The sequence below is a fragment of the Anarrhichthys ocellatus genome, unplaced genomic scaffold (assembly GCF_004355925.1).
Source record: "Anarrhichthys ocellatus isolate YVR2014 unplaced genomic scaffold, GSC_Weel_1.0 scaffold13, whole genome shotgun sequence".
NCBI lineage: Eukaryota > Metazoa > Chordata > Actinopteri > Perciformes > Anarhichadidae > Anarrhichthys > Anarrhichthys ocellatus.
In genome coordinates, this window is record NW_022280043.1 from 4780385 (window position 1) to 4798641 (window position 18257).

General features: G+C 40.4%; 3 protein-coding genes across 3 annotated transcripts; 2 read left to right on the forward strand and 1 right to left on the reverse strand.

Moving 5' to 3' along the window:
- Positions 1–1995: 1995 nt before the first annotated feature.
- LOC116386575 (brain-specific angiogenesis inhibitor 1-associated protein 2) lies at positions 1996–13967 on the forward strand. Its single transcript, XM_031852919.1, has 15 exons — positions 1996–2469; positions 4419–4560; positions 4710–4785; positions 4890–4976; positions 5552–5613; positions 5827–5898; positions 6210–6347; positions 6856–7008; positions 7148–7324; positions 7898–8543; positions 8988–9189; positions 9593–9655; positions 10124–10292; positions 10443–10483; positions 11216–13967. The coding sequence occupies exons 2-15, from the start codon at positions 4513–4515 to the stop codon at positions 11286–11288; spliced, it is 2007 nt and encodes a 668-aa protein (XP_031708779.1). The 5' UTR covers positions 1996–2469; positions 4419–4512; the 3' UTR covers positions 11289–13967.
- A 291-nt stretch (positions 13968–14258) lies between these two features.
- On the reverse strand, positions 14259–15546 carry ndufa3 (NADH:ubiquinone oxidoreductase subunit A3). The gene is made up of 4 exons (XM_031852921.1): positions 15485–15546; positions 15147–15221; positions 14764–14841; positions 14259–14650 (listed from the first exon to the last, which is right to left on the reverse strand). Exons 1-4 carry the CDS (start codon positions 15489–15491, stop codon positions 14559–14561), a joined length of 252 nt encoding a protein of 83 aa, XP_031708781.1. The 5' UTR covers positions 15492–15546; the 3' UTR covers positions 14259–14558.
- A 592-nt stretch (positions 15547–16138) lies between these two features.
- On the forward strand, positions 16139–18257 carry tfpt (TCF3 (E2A) fusion partner). Its single transcript, XM_031853069.1, has 6 exons — positions 16139–16240; positions 16670–16792; positions 17121–17191; positions 17273–17342; positions 17902–18060; positions 18183–18257. The coding sequence occupies exons 1-6, from the start codon at positions 16139–16141 to the stop codon at positions 18255–18257; spliced, it is 600 nt and encodes a 199-aa protein (XP_031708929.1).

Here is an 18257-nt window from a genome sequence, read left to right on the forward strand (position 1 = left end):
TTTACCTACATCTTGTCATTTGTTATTTAAGTTTAATGTTGTAAATCAATGAGCATCATGACTTTTACATGGATTTCCCTCATCAGTGCCTGGAAGAGAGTTAGTTTTGCAAATTATTTGTACTTTCAGAACTGACATATTTTTCAGGTATGTTTTGGACTGGTTTTGACCTCGCAGAGAGCTTTATTTCTATGTGTGGTGATACTTTGACACCTGTCTTTGTCTTTTTGGACATGTGTGACAGGTGTGTATGAGTCATCTTTATTGTTTCATAAGTCAGTATGAGTTGAGTTCTCCTGTCTGTCAATCTCCTTATCACGTGTGAATTAGGCCCAGAGAGGAAGCAAGCCGACACAAACGGCTTTACGGCTCAGGTCCAAGGACGGCAGACTACAGACATTCCAATGTGTTCGCCTCGACACCGAGGTGACCCAGAACCCAAAAGATCATCTGCTGTGGCTGGCAGACTGGAGGCTACTCTGATGACGGAAAGAGATGAGGTCTCGTCTGTTGAATTGACAGAAGGTCCTGGACGCCCTGCTACTGAGTAAAGACACTTTGATCTGTTTTTTTGGTGTAGGTTTGACTTGTTCTGGTTGTGTCCATTCATACAAAATATCTTAGTGCAGGTTGTCTTGAGAGACCCTGACCTGCGGTGATGAGGTGAGGTTTGGACAGTGAAGACTGTAAAGTAACACCTGAGTAGAACATAGCTGTGCTCAATGTTTCATTATTGGTTTTATTTAACAGTGATGGAAATTGTCAACATTGTGAATTACATGCGTTTATAAAGGTGTATTTTTGTTTCTACCGGCCTGTTTTGGTCTTAAAGATACAGATTTAATGTCTACAGTCTTCACGTGTTGCACCACTGTAGCTGTTGGTCTGATGCAGGGGAGGTGCTGCAGGAAATGATGTCACACTATCGCCACCACCTGGTGAAAACCTGCAACTGCAACAAAAGAAAGCTTCAGTGAGACACCTAAATACACCACAAGTGATGTCCACCACTCTAGCTTTATGGGCTCTATGTACATATCCACATAATGTGCAAGACACTGTACTTGAGACCGATGCACCACATTTTAGATGGAAATACTTACATCCACTATAATTATCTGACAGTTATAGTACATGCATTCTATATACTGTTGGGTAATTGAATTTACTGGAAAACTATTTGTCATATTTTATATCACAACCGTATCAATCTGAATCTGCAACTGTCAAATAAATATAGTACAATGAAAAGTACAATATTCAATCGGAAATGTAGTTGAGTAAAAGTACAAAGTAGCATAAAATACAAGTACAGGGCTACTATTGAGAACACTGACGTCATGACCTCTATATCAATTCAGTTAACTGGAGGGGATTTAAATTCTGAAATTAAACACATGGTGCTTATATTATAAACTGATTCCAGTGTTTTAGACTATGTGTGATTAAATTAGACTACTTTAAGACCAACAAAATGATAAGTAAATACATAGTTTTAGCATTTCCAGCCTGTGAGAGTGACCTCAGTAGCTCAGAGTTACAGCTCTGGTAAAGTTGAGTACTTGAGTAAATATACTTTCCAACACTGTGTGAAAAACTATCATCTACAAGCAGGGTGGAGGAAGTGTTCAGATATTTTACAGACGAAAAAGTAATAGTGCATTGTACAAATACCCTGTAGTAAAATGAAATTCTAATTTAAGTAAAAGTACACAAGTATTAGTAGTGTCACAGTGGTAAGTACCGAAAGTAAAATAGTTCACTGTGCAGAATGGCCCACTTTATTCATACATTAGCCTTTAATCTTCTTAGCATTTTATTGCAGTAAATGAAGGGCCACGCAGGGCCTCTTCCTCCTCCTCCTCCTCCTCCTCCTACTTGTGTCCCCCCTTTGAGAATGGGGAGCAGGAATATGTGAAGGCCCGGGTGTATGTAGGCCAGCGATAGGCCTGCATGTGCTGCTCTGTCTTTGGCTTAAAACGTTCAAGTCATTATTCTCCTGCTCCTATTCAGACGAGGTCCCGTTGGCTCATTGTTATTCTGCCCGAGTGACAGAGAGAGAGGGAGACACAGAATGGGAGGCTGACTGTGGTTTCCAACTGCACGGAGCTGGTTGTACTGGGCGGGGGTTTTTGTCGGTGTTTTTTTTTTTTCCTGGCCGGTTTGTGCGGGCGTGGAGGCATGTTTGTAATCTGCTCAGTAATGAGGAGAGGTACTGAACGGCACCAAATATCTGACCCCGATTCCTGAGAGTAGAGCGGCAGAGAGAGGAGGGAAAGGAGAGAGAGGGCCATGTGAAAAAGGGGTGGAGGGGAGATTTAGTGCTCTGCTGGATGAAACAACCCCCCACCAACTAACCGAGAGGGAAAGTAGCCTAATGGGAAGAAAAGAGGGGGTGTTGTACTGTTCATTTAGCACTCAAAGACGCGCAGGAAGCCTTTATCGTTTCCCACAATGAGATCAGAAAAGGTATGTAACTTTTTTTTTTTTTTTTTTTTTTCAAAGTAGCTGAATTATGTGTTACTGTTTTACAAATGGAAGTGGAGCTGATAGATCAACAGGTAGCTGTTACTGCGCTGCACCGTGTGAACAAATGACAGGGTGCTTAGGAAAAAGCGTAAAGTAAATACTCAGGAAAAACATCCACTGTGTAATTACCCAACTTATTTATTCATGTTCATATGCGCAGGCACGCAGGTTTAGCATGTTGTGTTTTTTGGGGGGGGTTATATTGCATTTGTCTCAGTATTTCCAAAGACGTTGATGTACTTGTTGAAATAAGATGAGATGGTGCAGAAGAAAAGGCTCACTGAGTGCTGGAGTACTGTTTTAGCTGCAATGTTGCACCATTCATTCTCTAGAGAAAGGCAGGAAGTAGATGCATGAATATCTGGCATCATTTAAACATGAAACAAAACAAGATGCCTTCAAAACCACCAAAATGCGCTGTTGCTTTGAATTCTTGCATGAATCATTTAAATACAATTGTCTTTTTGGTTCAGCAATGTCAAAAAATATAAAAAGAGTCGCCATCATTTGCTCAACAATCAATTCTTTTTTTCTGAGCATTGTTCTAAAACCCAAAGCTGTTCAGCTGACCATCATGTTCTACAGAGTGAATCCTCTTCTTGAAAAGTGACTCAAACAAGTAATCAATTATCAAAATGGTTGGAGATCATAATTCTTTCGTTGCAGACTCACGTGAGATTAATGGTTAATTCATGTTTTTTAAATGCAATGTTTGCTTCCAAACCATTTGAAGAAATTTAAAGAGGCCAAACCGCATGAATGCATCTTCTGTATCGGTTTCCCAACCACCTGCAGACTGTTCCTGTTGCATCCTGAAACAAGCAACACTTGTCTTAGAATTAAACCACATTAAGATAGAATATACACGCACGCAAATGATCTTTTATTTCTCTTCAGTATTTTATTTAATAATTTGAATTAATGTGCAAAGCTTTAAAAGTCCTTCAAACTAAACAAAGTTTGGACAAAGCTCCCACTTTTCTGTCTTTTCCTGCAGTTAATGCAGCTCCTCTGACATATTACAGAATACACCAGGGTGGCCTTAATGAGCAAGAGACTGGAAATGTTTTCTTTGTGTCATATACTATTAGTTGATCTGGGTCAACGTTTTCTCTGTAATCTCGCTGTAACAAAGGAGGACTGCACAGGGAAAACCGAATGAGCATTTTGCCATAAAATCCAGACTTGCAATCCTTCGACCCAGCAGCAGTCCCCTCCCCTTGATCGTCCTCTCGGCCGAGGAAACATTGTTGTCGCGTGTTTATTCAGTGCTCTGACACCTGTGACTCGGACTGGAGGAGCCCATTGTTCTTATCTGAAATGGTATAACTCGTCTGGCACACAAATCTTGGAGAAATATTTAGGTTGCCGTAATGTTGCGAAGCGATAATGGAGAAACTGGCAGCTGAGACACAGAGGAGATCCATGTGAAAATAACACTGCTGACCTCAGACAAAACACAAGACGGTCTGACATCCTCTTCACTTATTGTGATGGGTCGATGGCCTTAAAAAACCCTCTGGCTGGTTCAAATCTCAGCCATACAGTCATTTATAGAGATAACAATGGCGCTGTAGAGATTATTGTGTTGGGAATATGAGGATTTCAGATTTTTGTAGTTGCTTCTTAAGAGCAAAGGAGTTCTTCTACTTGAAACCTCCCAATGATTTTATTATACGGTTGTTTCAGGAGGTCCTCTTTACACGTGGCACAATAACAAAAATTGACACTTGCTGTGAAATATAAAATAACACAAATAAGTGCATTGATAGCATCTTTCCTCTATTGACATGAAGGTAGATATACTCATCAAGTTTTGGGGTAAATGTTATGGGTCATTGTTTGAGATCATCACTCACTGTATCGTTTCTTTGTGTTTCCTCCTTTAGGGGGTAGCTGTCTTCTGTAAAGCTTAAGGCCCTGAACAACAGAAACAAACAATACAAAATCACATTGTGGCAGCATATAACTGAGAGAAGAAACATGTCTCGAACAGAAGAGGTCAACAAGATGACAGAAAATGTCTATAAGGTATGTCTCCTCTGTCTATTTCTCTTTCTTATCTGCACCAACATTGAACCTAATCAAGTGTAGAGAATTGGTTTAAAATATGAAAAAGCTCCTCAAATTTGCTTGTCAAAATTGAACTATCCTTGTTATTTATGTATCATTGTCAACAGGGGATTCTGGACCAGTTCAACCCCAGTCTGAAGAACTTTGTGACCATGGGGAAACACTATGAGAAAGCCCTGACAGGTTAGTCAAACACGGGATAATTCAGGAGCCACTGGCCTTTGATTTGTCTGAATCACTGAACAGGATATCTTTCAGTTTTCCCCAATATGTACTCTCTTCTTCAGGAGTAACTGTGGCGGCCAAAGGGTACTTTGATGCTCTGGTGAAACTTGGAGAGCTGGCGAGCGACAGCCAAGGCTCCAAAGAGCTGGGTGAGTGGGCGGCTGGTAGAGAAGGACCGGGTTGAGGAGCAAATATCAATAAGTTTGTGATGGACCTAATAAAGTTAAGAGAGTGGATGTGACAGCTGGAGAGAAGTTGAAAATAGTCTGTGTTGGTGAGGGAGGAGATGAAGACAAGAGGGAGTGAGGAAATGTAGAGAGAGGGGGAGAGAACAGAGGGAAAGGGAGAGAGTAGGGTCATTGTTGGGAGATTAACAACACCACATGATCTCATTGTAATGCTGAAAACAGCGGGGGAGGCAGGCAGGAGAGTCGGAGGGCGAGATGCCAGCCACCACATACTACAGAGCTGTGTGATTGAGGGACGGACACACAGCCGACCGCCACTTTGTAAATGAGAAACTGTGTTAAAACAGCAAGTTTTATGACATTTCTACTGATGTGTTGTCCTGCATCTCTGTAGATGTTGACACTGTTGTGAACAGCCATCATTAGAGCACAGATTTAAAGCTTTCTGCACAGGTTAACTAATAAACGCAGATTATCTCAATCATGTGTATAATACTGATTGCCTTCACTGGCCTGTGTTTTACTGCTGCTCACAGGAGACACACTGTTTCAGATGGCCGAGGTCCACAGACAGATTCAGGTGCAGCTGGAAGACGTGGTAAGACTGTGTGCTCAAATAATTTCATGTTATCGGCAAACTATTATTCTAGCAAACATTTTGAAATATATATTGTGACCAGAAGGAGTACCATTGTTAGTTTATCAAGAAAGTTAGTATATTTATTTTTGTATTAATTGTGATAAGGCCTTTTAGTGGACGTCACAGCGTCAGTCTCCTCTAAAACTCTGCATATGGATCTTTCATCAACAGTTAAAGCTGTTTCACTCTGAGCTGCTCGCCCAGTTGGAGCAGAAGCTGGAACTGGATATTAAATACCTCACAGTAAGTTAAAACATCCATTCACTTTTGATATATGAAATGTTTCGTTTCATTTATTTTGCTGGAAGGCAAAGGCAGTGGGAGGCAAGTTTATTTGTGTAGCTAACTTTAAATTAATAATGAAAATTATTGAATAAATGATGTGACAATACCGAAGGATAATTGTGTTAAATGTAGCTGATTAATGGTTAAGAAAAAAAAATGTCACCTTAATAAATAAAAGTGGACTCCACCACACATAAATCTTAAATATTCGCTCTTTCATTCAACACTTATTGAATAAATATTCTGATTTGTTTCCTCTTCCCTCTCAGGCCACTCTCAAGAAGTATCAGAGTGAGCGGAGGTCTAAATCTGAGTCTATCGAGCGCTGCCAGTCTCAGCTGAAGAAACTCCGCAGGAAGAGCCAGGGCAGTCGCCACCCGAACAAATATGGAGACAGAGAGATGCAGGTAAGTGAAGCCCAGAGCTCCACATGGGTGGTGGAAAGAAATACATATTTAATACACCGATTTTTAAGTAAAATGCACAACTCAGAAACACTCAGCATAACAGCAGATTAAAAAAGGTGTGTGAGCATTTGTGTAAGAAATAGGCCAGTGTGAATAAGATTAAAGAACAATCTGCCTCAGCTGATTCCTCAGAGCCACTTAGTGCTCAAGCCATTACTGGAGGAATATGAATGATATAACAGGGTGAAAGGGTTTAGCCACTTGGAGGGTCATGTCGGATCAAAAATGTCACCGGGGCAAAAGTATAGAGATTTATGATTTGGATTTGGTTATCGTTGTGCAACAGGCAGGATATGACCTCACTTATTCCTCCCTCCGTACAATGTGCATTAAAGGTCACTCCGCCTCTGAGTGCTACATGTGTGCATGTGATTGTGAATACAGGACTGTACGTGCATGTTGAAGGATGTTCAGGTTTGCAGTTAAATCTCTCTGGCGTTTCCTTCAGTTTGTGGAGTTGATGAGTCGTCGCCAAGGCGAGCTGGACGCACTGGTGGCCTCGGGTTACAAGTCTGCGCTCACAGAGGAAAGGAGACGATATTGCTTCCTGGTGGACAGACAGTGTTGTGTCACCAAACTGCTCATCAACTACCACTCCAAGGTGATCTGTTCACATTTACTTATTCATTCATCAGGTAACGTTCTGAAATCCAGATGTATTAATCCAGAGCTGAAACTAGTCCCCAACTACTATTAAAGTATTCTCCTTTAACATTATTCTCCTTCTGAATATTATCCAGGTGAGAGAGCTTCTGTCTCAGAAACTCTCCTGTTGGCAGCAGTCATGTTCTCAGCCCACGAAACTCCCAGAGCGCGCTCTGAATCTGCTGCGTCACACTGCGCCTCAAGGCTCAGGGGCTGCTGGGATAGCCGAGGTCCTCCGCCACACAAAGATCGGCTCCGCTCAGCCAGAACAGGTCAGATATTTTTTATTTATACCGTGTCAGATGTCTGATGTGTTCTTTGGACTTAGTATTAATCTCAGCATCGTGTGTGGTTCCCACAGAAGGATTACATGGTGGGTTGATGGCTTGAAACCCACAAAACCATCTCGAGAGTTGGGACAAAGTCATTGTTTTCCAAGTTACACGTAACTCACAAGCCTTGCTAGGAAGTTCTGAGTCAAGTCACAAATTAATTCCTATATTAGTCATTATAGAATTAAGAACAGTAACCCATCAATGACAGATATGTAGCTAAGATATTGCTGATTCTTAATTGATTCTAAAATAAAACATTTAGGCTTCTAAAATCTTGGATGCATAGTCTGTAAGTCCAAGAGAAGTCAAACTGGAAGTCACAAAGTCCTTTTTGATTTTGCCCAGACAAATCTAAAGTCACCAGATTTGTAAGTCTGACTCAAATCTAAGTCAGGTGACTCGAGTCCACACTTTTGGTACCTGGAAACTTATTTTACATTCACAATATTAGATTTTTAACAGTGGCTTCTAGTTTCTGGTAGTTAACAATATCTGTCCTTGATTTTTCAGAGGCTCTCTGTTCAAGAAGTCCCTCCTCTGTTGAATGGAGACTCCAGTCGCCCCCAGCAGCGCTCACTCCCCTCCTCCTCCCATAGTGAAGCCTGTCCTCCACAGGGCTCCCCCCAGACTTTCTGCTCTCTCTCCACTGGAGGAGCTGCTGGAGGTTCATCACGAGGAGCGTCTCCTCAGCACACCAGCACACCTCTCAGTGCATCAGCCAGCCCTCTCCCCGACAGCAGTGCCAGTGGCAGCGTCAGCCCGGCTGCGTCCACCCCCACCACGTCCGGCGGCTCGGCCCAGCAAAGCTCTCTCCTCCTGGCCACCAACACCAACCTCTCCAACCTCTCCCCGAGCCTCATCCCCTCCACGGTGATGTCGCTCAGCCAGATCTCCTCGGCCGGCATCTCTCTGCGCGGCATGACCCTCCCCATCACCCACAGCGCTCCTCACAGTCCACCGCTGCCCCACAGTGCTCCTCTCTCCAGGGCCATGACTCCTGTGCAGCTATTGCACCAACAGGTGGGACCAGGGGGAAGCAATGCTTCATCACCGTCACATAATCCCTGGCTGCTGAAGACCGCTGACATGTGTGCAACAGCTACACTTCCATTGCCGAAGAGACCTGTCAGTGAAATGAGGCTGGGCGGCTTTCAGGGTAAGATGTGACGAGTCTCTTCTGTATGCTTGAGTGTCTCCAGCCTGTTGATTTGGTGACATCTGTGGTGCGGGGCAAACACTCATGGAGCAGCTACTTTGATAGAAATACAACAGAAGAGCAACTGGTGTGACAGCGCAGCCAAACAAACTCGCATTGTTTTTTATAAGGAATTATTTAATTTCAACAACCTTTTTACGTCATTACTCCCAGAAATGTTTACAAGTGATCCGCTGACAAAAATACTTTTAATGTGAAGCAGCAGCATAAGTCAATGTTGTGTTTTCATTAGCAGTAACTTAATACACTTCTGACACAGCTGTGGGAGATTGAAAACTAAATAGTCAAACTGTTATCAGTGAGATAAAGAGATTGTCAGCCATGTGTTGGTGGACAATTTGTCTTAAGTATTATAACTTTTAATCGTCTTTCTTCTCTCCCAAGGCTCCAGTCTCCCCAGGATGCTGCCTTTATCTGGACCTTCCAGTGTGGAAGCCATGTTCGCTCACACTCCCGGAGCATTGGAGGGCGGCGGCTTAGGGGGCGGGGCTTGCTTACTGCACTTCCTGCCTGGTGACAACATCACCCTGCTCATCTCTGAGCCCAGAGACGGGTGGCACTACGGTCAAAATGAACGAACTGGACGGTATGTTTTACAAACCTCACATTGATGTAGAAAACCACAGAATGATCGGCCGTATAACTTGAAAGGGCCTTGTAATGTTTTGCACTGTGATGCACAACATTAGAAGACTCTGAAATGTCTCATGCCATAAGACAAGGCTGTGTGTTCAGGCGTCACCATAGCCGAAATAAATCAAGGACACCACTTCCCCTTAACCTTGTGTTTCTTTCAAGTTTAAGTAGAACTACTTTTTCTTTCTTGATTCAGACAACTTCTCACATTGCATGTTGTGTGCAAGCGTCTCTCTATCACCAGGTTAACAAATATATTCATATAGGATAATAGAGAGTTTTCTTCATCACACACACCCCTGACTTGCTGATTTATACTCTTGTTATGTTATTCATCAAATGTTCCCTCACAGGAAAGGCTGGTTCCCTTTCTCCTACACTCAGTCACAGCACAGTAAGATGGATCACCTCGAGAGGTAAGTCAAAGAAGCACAGACACTCAAATCTGGGGGTTTAGAGATTGTCGATGAACTTTGACACTGTTGGTGACAGAACTTCTTCCTTCTCTTCCCTTCAGTTGTTTTACAACTCATTTGATCAGCAATCGGCAAAAAGTAGGAAGTTATAACATTGCTTTATTCACAGAAAACCTTAATGGGGTCATTTTCATGTGGACAATAATATGACACCCTTACCAATTCCATCTGTATTCTCAATAAATCAAAACATCCTCAGCCGGACACACCAGAAAGTGCAGAGGAGCTCATAAACTGCAGAATGACACTTACCGTTTGCCCTCTCGGTCTTTCCACCGCCCTTTCCCTCGTACAGTCACTTCCAACACCAACAGCTTTGTTGATGAATTAACACAAAACCAACAGATCTCAACTCATGTTTCCTTTTGTCTTTTTCCTTGTATATTCTTTCCTCTTCCTTCCCTCCAGCTCTCTCTTCTTGTCTAAGGCTAACAGCACCAGTACGGGCCAACTTGACAAGCTGGTGTCTGCAGGTCTCCCGGCCCTCACCCCCGAATCAGAGGAGGAGCACTCCCTTCCTCCACAGAGGGTCAGCACTTTCCGCCCGCGCCCATACAGCATGGCCGACAGCAACAAGGTCAGAAACATGAAACCTTTGGGAGGAGGTCAAAGGTCAATGTGTTCTCCAAACTGAGCCTCGCTGTTAATGGAGGAGATACAGACGCTTCATAATAATGGAGATTTAGTCAAAATATCCTTTTAATATTATCTCTTCTTCACATTTCAGATCACCGCAGAATTGGTCTCTCCACCACCCTCTCCAACCAGGTAACTTTTAGCAATTCAAAGGTGCTTTGTTTGTCATTAAAGGGACATTCCACCAGCTTTATATGTCACAATTTCAAACTGAAGGCAGGGTTACAAACTAGGAGCTTTGAGTTTGAAACTACCAGGCAAGGAGGGTCTAACATAAGAAGCTATGGGCTCGAATATGTCATCATGGGACGAGTAGAATCCAGTGTTTTTGGCATTCAATTTAGTTTTTTAGCTAAGCTAACAGCATGGCTCTGGGCATGACAGTGTCAGGTCTGTTGCTTTGGTGGAAAATTAAATATCTCAACAACTCTTGGATGAGTTGCCATGTAATGTTGTATAGACATTCATGGTGCCGAGAGGATGAATCCTAATGACTTTGGTGATGACTTGACTTTTCATCCAGCGCGACCATGAGGTTGCCTTGTTCGGTTATTAAGGAAATTTGATACAAGTATTCAAAGTCCCCATAAGATGAATTGCATTAAATAATAGCTCAATAGAAGATATTAACATGTGAACTCCTTAAACTAAGATGGTGAACACGCTTAACATTATACCTGCTAAACATCAGCATGTTAGCATTGTCATTGTGAGCAGTACTTCTACTCTTGTTTCTTTTTGCTTGTTTCTTGCACTTCCTACTGTTTAATGTACAATACTTATTTGCAGAAGCTCCCCTTTAATCACCAGTTTATATAGTGTGCAACTTTCATACCTTTCATTTTTCTTCTTTCCTCCTTTCAGGGCCAATCCATTTGCCCACGTCCGACTCAGAAGAACTGTCACCAACGATCGCTCAGCTCCCATCATTGAGTAAGAGATTTATTCCCACAGCAGCAACCTTGTTCTCTGTGGTTTGTCAGTCCATCAAACCTCAGGTTGAGGTCTGGACACAGCTCAATGGTTGATGTTGATTCTTTATTTTGGATGTTCTTTTTCGCAAATGAATTAGATACAGATTGTGTTTCTTGTGCAGGAATAGAACATCTTTAAATCAAAGTATAAATGTATCAAAGTATATCGCGTGTAAAGGCTGACCTGTTATAAATATGATTACAATCCATTCAATTTTAAGGTAGTCTATAGGAAAAAAACTAGAAACAAGACTACTTTAATTTCTTAAAATTCTGTGTGAGTGAAACACTGACATTGAAATAAAGTCTAGGTTAGTTTTAATGAAACAGAAGTAAGGTGTTTAACTGTACTTAGTTTAGTGATTGAGAGCGACATACTGTATTGTCCAGAATAACTAACATTTTTAGGTTTTTCCCGGCCAATGAAAGATGCCGCTTATATCTCTTACTGTTTTACAGTGATTTTTTTTTCTCAACATAACCTTGCTGTAGTTAATTCTTGTGCCATTTTCAAAAAAGTTTCCTTTGTTGGGCTGATCTAGGGACTGGCTCCTATAGCAGGTTGTGAACTTTTACTTTCACTGTAGTGAAGTGTTATGGAAAGAGGACAGGCTCCTACTCTAAAAGTGCTATTACAGTATTATATTTTTCAGAAAAGATGCCAGATTGTTTCTTGGTTTCAGTGAAGGTGAACTTTTAAATGTATTCAGAGTGTCTTTTATATTTTCAAACGTGGTTGTTTGGTTGAGAGAGACTTGGCATAATTTAATGAAATTGGCACAGTGAGTTATTTTTGTTTAATTTTAACCTTAAATTACTGAACATGGGCAACGCTTTTTAAGTGTTCAAGTCCCTGTCTGTTAGATCTTATGATTATACTAGTTAACATTATGCATTCTGCTGCTGTAAAGTTAAATATTAGTGTTTGGTTGATGTAGATTTTTGGATCAGCTTAATTCTTTACCTGGACTCAAAATCGTGAAAACAAACTCTACCTTAAATTTGATTATTCAATGAGAAGTGTTGGCTTTCGAGTGGAATACTTATTTAATACAGGGAGAGAACTACAAAACACAGAAACAGAAAAGCTTATGAGCTTCACAGACACAAACTGTGAGAGTTAATAGTTGAACGTTTGGACAGTGTTATTACCGAAAGTGTTTTTTTTTTAGAAAGTAGCATGTTGTGGAGGGTTGAAAGTGTTAAGAATGAGAGATTTGGGTGCTTAGTCTTTGGATTTGATGTCTTCTTGATTCCTATTCAGTCCTAAATCTAAAGCTAGACAACATCCAGACTAGTTCATTATAGTTGTACGTTTACCAACCAGACTGAGCAGAATCTTCAAGAGAGATCTGAAAGCCGAGACAGGCGATAGGATTAAGTTTCAAAGGGGAAATGTATCTATGAAAGTGGTGAAGAAAGTATATGGGAAGTTGACCAACGTCCTGAGCAAGTGTTTATGGTAAACTAGAGATATCCAAAGTAATATTCTGTAGCTCTGTAGTAGCGCCCTAGAATACTGTGGTTTTAAGATGAAAACTTTGTATTTGTACAAACTGAAATGCTTAATGTTCCTGTTGTAACTACCTTAAGTTTCTGTGACCTTTTACCACCTTGAATATTCAAGATAACGCCAACAACATTTGAAGTAATTCCTCTCTAACAGCAAATATCTTACTTTAAGTGTATGGCATCATTAATAAAGGTGACCGTAGAATGATAGAGCTAATGCTTTTTTATGCATGTAAATAGGGCTTAAAACGTGTGTGATTGTATGACTTTTATTTGACTTCTTTATACAATGATATTTTACTTTGGTAGAACATTTTGACTTTGTAAAAGCTGCATGCGCCGTAAACCCGCCTGCGCATGTCAGTTTTAGCAATCAAACTTTTGTTTCCGACTCTGAACAGGAAATGACACAGTGATAATACAGAATAAGATATTATTCACCTATATTGGTCTGAATGTGTTTTAAACTTAGAATACTGTTTAGAATATACTTACATTTAGTAGTAGTCACAGTGACTGGTTGTAGTGTATCAGTGAGTCATAAAATAGAATGAAACATGAGCGGAGTTTGGAGCAAGTGATACAGTGGCATTTATATTAAAATATGCAATTCTGCCCTGAGAAAATGAAAAATTGTTTAGAAATTGATACAGAGAAATATAGTGTACGTACAACATATCAATATATCCGAAGTATGTAATATGCTGTAGGAAATACATTGGTTTATTAAAAAATATAACTGCTGAATATGTAACAACAGGAAATGTATACAGAAATGATGTGTGTAGATGTCTAAAAGATACCTGGAATCTGTGCATTGTCAACTGCAGATGGAGGAACCTTATGCAAAAAGATGTTACTAAAAACAGGAACTTATGCAAAGTCCAAAACTCTTCTTCCAAAGTGAAATATTGTTTTAATATTGCACACCCATTTTACACAGTTCCTAGGTTCTGTGAAAAATATGAAGCAACGTAGACAGACCTGTCAGTCTGTTCTCTGAATTGCATCAACATCAAATCCTGGTGACTGCAGAAGATATTATGATGAAGAATATTGCTGAGGAAGACGTTCTTTATCTAAAACACTGAATATTGAAGTTTTGTGAAATAAAAGTTCTATGAAGGAAATTGTTTTTGCTCTGCATGTATATTTTTGAGTCTGTCTGTGGGGGTGGAGGACACAGAACATGTACAAACAGATGATTTTTAAAGGCTTTAAGCTCCACATTTTGTCCCACTTCCTTTCTTACTCATGCAAGTAGAATAATGCTGGTATGAAACAAGGAGTTCATATTTAAACAGTGTTAATCTGATTTCAGCTTTGTCAATTTAAGCCTCTTTTAAAGGATTGTGTTGAAGCTTAGTTTCAAAACTCTCACGATCTGCTGTAGAAAATAAAACGGAAATCTCAACACCGGGTAAGGTTTTGTGATGAAAAAAATTTGTTTATTTTGACATTTGTTGGTGTTAAGAGATTTTGGTTATAATAAAGAGCTAAATCAAAAAGACTAAAGCCTTGTTCAACTCAGACAAACAGACCAACAAAACATTTTCTGAAATGTTCATGATGTAATGTACCACAACATGCAACATGTATCCAAACCAAAAAGTGTGGAACAAACGTAGAAGTAAATGAATCTCTATTGTGAGACATTGGTAGGTGGAGCAGCTTTGCATACACATATGAACAGCACAGGTGTTGATCGTGCAAATATGAAGTTAAAAGTTTTTAAGCCAATCCAAGTTTTTTCCTTTTGGTTCACCCGGATGAGCAGGGACATCAGGCATGTTTCCATCATCTCGCACAGGGACTGCATTAAGAAAGAAAGGAGGAGGAGCTTTAATAATTGATTAGACGGGTGTAGAAGTGGTTGAAATACCCAGAGCTGTGTCAGAGGCATCAGCATTGTGTGGCATCGTTTACCTGGGTAGTTGTACGGTGTAGACGAGTTGATCATTGCTGTATATTTTGTGATGGGGCTGATTAATGGAAGAGCCAGACCTGAGGACACACAATTTCGAGATTAGATCTGATAACCAAATCATCTTGAAATAAGAATTTTGACAAATGGAGAAACAATAAATAGTGTTTTCAAAAGGATGTCTTGTTGTTTTACTCTTTTAATGTAACACACACATGTTACATCATAAACGGAATGGCACTGAACTGAGTTACAGTAAATACATGCCACTGGAATCTCACGGGTCCATCTTATGTGATACTTCTGATTCCCTTCCATATCAAATGTTGCTTTAGTATCATGGCCATTATTAAGCACAGTGTTGTGCAGGAGGCTGATTACTGACCCATCAGTCCGATAGCACAGGCTGTCAGGATAACAGGCTCCTTATTCCACGCATTCTTCAGGAACGCTGCTATTCCTGCAGAAACACAAACAGGACAGGTTCAAATCCTCCACAGCTGACCGTTGAACACAGTTAGCTGACGTTAGCCACGGTTAGCATCGCATCCAAGGTCACGTTTTTCCTTTAATTTCGAGTGGATATCAATGTGTTAAAGTAACTCTGAGACCTAAATAGCGTAGTTTCAAATGTTTAAGTATGTATTCATGCTATCTCGAGGTCGTAATACAGCTAATTACACCGGCTGTTTGTCCAAAAGATGAATATATATAGAAACATACCCGCCATATTGTCTTATGTAGTTTCAATCCCGCGGGTGTTCATGGGAAATGTAGTAACTACTATGTGACGTATAATTGTTGCGTCCGTCGCAAAAAAGAAAAACATTAGTTAGTCGACGAGACTGGCAGAGAAGCTGCACTTGTTTTGCTTTACGCTCGATTTTAGCAAAATGTAATGTTAGTAAATGCTCTAAGCTAAGTGTGTGTGTGAACTCTAGACTAATACTAATACTAGACTGACCATTAGAAACCGTTGGTGGAGTTATAAAACACGCAGGACACCGTTGTGTTTGGACATTAAGAAATGTAAGTACTGTGTATACTGAGACCTATAATGATAGTCAGTTAGGTACTTGTAATGCCACTCTACTTGAGTGTATCCAATTTATGCCACTTTATACTTTTACACTACTACGTTTGGCAAACATTGTACTGTTTACTTCACTACATAAGATTAAGATTATTACAATACAAAACATAAATCTGGACCTTTACCAGCTGCATCGTTAGTGGTGCTTACTCATTAATGCATCACTAATTAAAAAATTGGCATTACAGGTATAGTGAGATCGTATTTGCATATACCACTTGTGCATAAATAATGTTATTAAAAAGGTTTTTTTTCATAATAAAATAATCTTCCGCCTGTTACAGATGATGGAGGATTTCTCTGGTTTGGCTCTGCCTCCTCTATTTGGAGGACACATCCTGGAGGCAGAGCTGGAGCCTGGTGGTGTGGAGCTGGGACCAGGAGAGGTAATGTTAATGATAATGATCACGGTAATGTTAATGATAATGATCATGGTAATGCTTATGTGGATGAGAGGAAGTGGGAACAGACAGTAGCCAGTGCTCCCAGTGTGTCCAAGTCACGAGAAACATGGCACATAGCTGTCTTGGTGCTAATTGTACCAAATAGTATTACCAGATTTAACACCACCTAAGTCATGAGCTCTGTCTTTAAAGAAAGAAGCTGCAGTCACACCCATTATCTATTTACATATGTCATGAATGTGATCTACAAATGGCACAATTTTTTAAAATATTACTTTATGTAGCTTAGTGGATGGAGCAAGGATCTGCTGGGGTTGAAGGTCATTTTTCAACTGTCGAAACACACTTAAAACACTTGACACAGACGGTCAAACACAAAACAGAAACTTGGTTGTTTTTTTGTCTCTTCAGGTGGAGCTGGGCCCGGGAAGCAATGAGCTGCTGGAGAGTACGGCACAGGAGGATGAAGAGAGAAGAGCGCTGGATAAGAGCAAATGTCTGGCTCTGAACAGGAGATGTAAAGATATTGAACAGGTGTGTGCAAGCATATGTGCATATGTGTGTCTCAGGGTTGGCATATGGATTATTTTGGGGTTTATTGTCATTTAGTTCCTAATTTCTCACATAATTTCTAGGTATGGATACTGATTACTGATACATTATTATAACCTTCTGCAATATGATTGTTTTTAACAAAGACTATGATACTTTCTTATTATTCTGCTGCTTTTCTACACTGTTTTATGAAAAAAAAACTCCCTAAAATTCCAATTCAATAATCAGATATTGGACATTTTAATGTTCATATTTGACAAGTATGATGGTGCATCTGTAATCACTTCCATTTGTGTCTTTTTTTCAGGTGAATCAGAAGATTCTAGGTCGTCTTCATCAAGTACAAAGAATTACACGGCGCGTGAAGAAGGAAAGATGGTACTAAACCTCAGAACAGTAACTACATTTTTGGCGTTTCCCACTTTGATGGCCCATCTGACAATTATGTTAATCTTGCAGGTTTCTCATGAGGACTTTAGATGGTCATGGGGATGACTACAGAAACGCCCAGCTCACGATACTTCTAGAGGTGAGGTCGGACAGGGGGCCATATGTGAGACATTTAAAGGAAAAAAAAAATGGACTTATCACCCCAGCTTTTGACAATAATGATCTCCTATTTTTTATATTCAAATTTAAAATTCTGCATAATCTCTAAATTCAGGCTTGATTAGATTGTATTAATTTGTTTTACTACAGCAGTTGATCATGGATGGATTAACCTGTTACGGGGCCCGGGGCAAAAAATGTACCCCCCTCTTGAGAGGAAATTTAGCATGCGAGGACAATGTAAACTAAAATAATTAAGGTCTCTTAATCTGGATTTTGACACAGAACTCCTGTACAAGACAGGGACACAAAATCAGGAAATCATGCAGGAATGCACACTTTAGTTGATATTTGAGTTTAGATGACCAAAACCCAATACACACACAGCTAATTTGGGGCTTTGGGTCCTCTAAGGATACAAGGGCAGTTACCCAGCAGGTCTGCTGATTTGTTTGATGTACCAATAATAATAATAATAACATATGCTCAATTTATACGATTCATTTTTGAAGTTTTCACCTTTTTTTTTTATTTTTAAGGATGAGCCCGAAGCCCATTTAGATCCTGCGTCTGGAGTGGAGGATGAACGGCTCAACGGTGTGTCTGGTTCCACTTTGTCAGCAGCAATGCCTCATGCTGCCGGACCGAAGAGGAGGAGGCACCGAATTCCACGGCATGAAAAGGATAAAGACCAACAGGTAAGAGAAGGACTCTGCTGTACTGCTGTTGTCTATTCAAGTGTATTAGTACTTGAGTGAGTGAAAGAGAGATTTAAGGATAATTGATTTGTTTGTTTGTTTGTTGTTTGTTTTTTTACCAGACTGAACCAGACATGTCAGTGTTGTCAGAGACACAGTTTGGAGAAATGCCCAGCCCAACTTCTCTGTCCCACTAA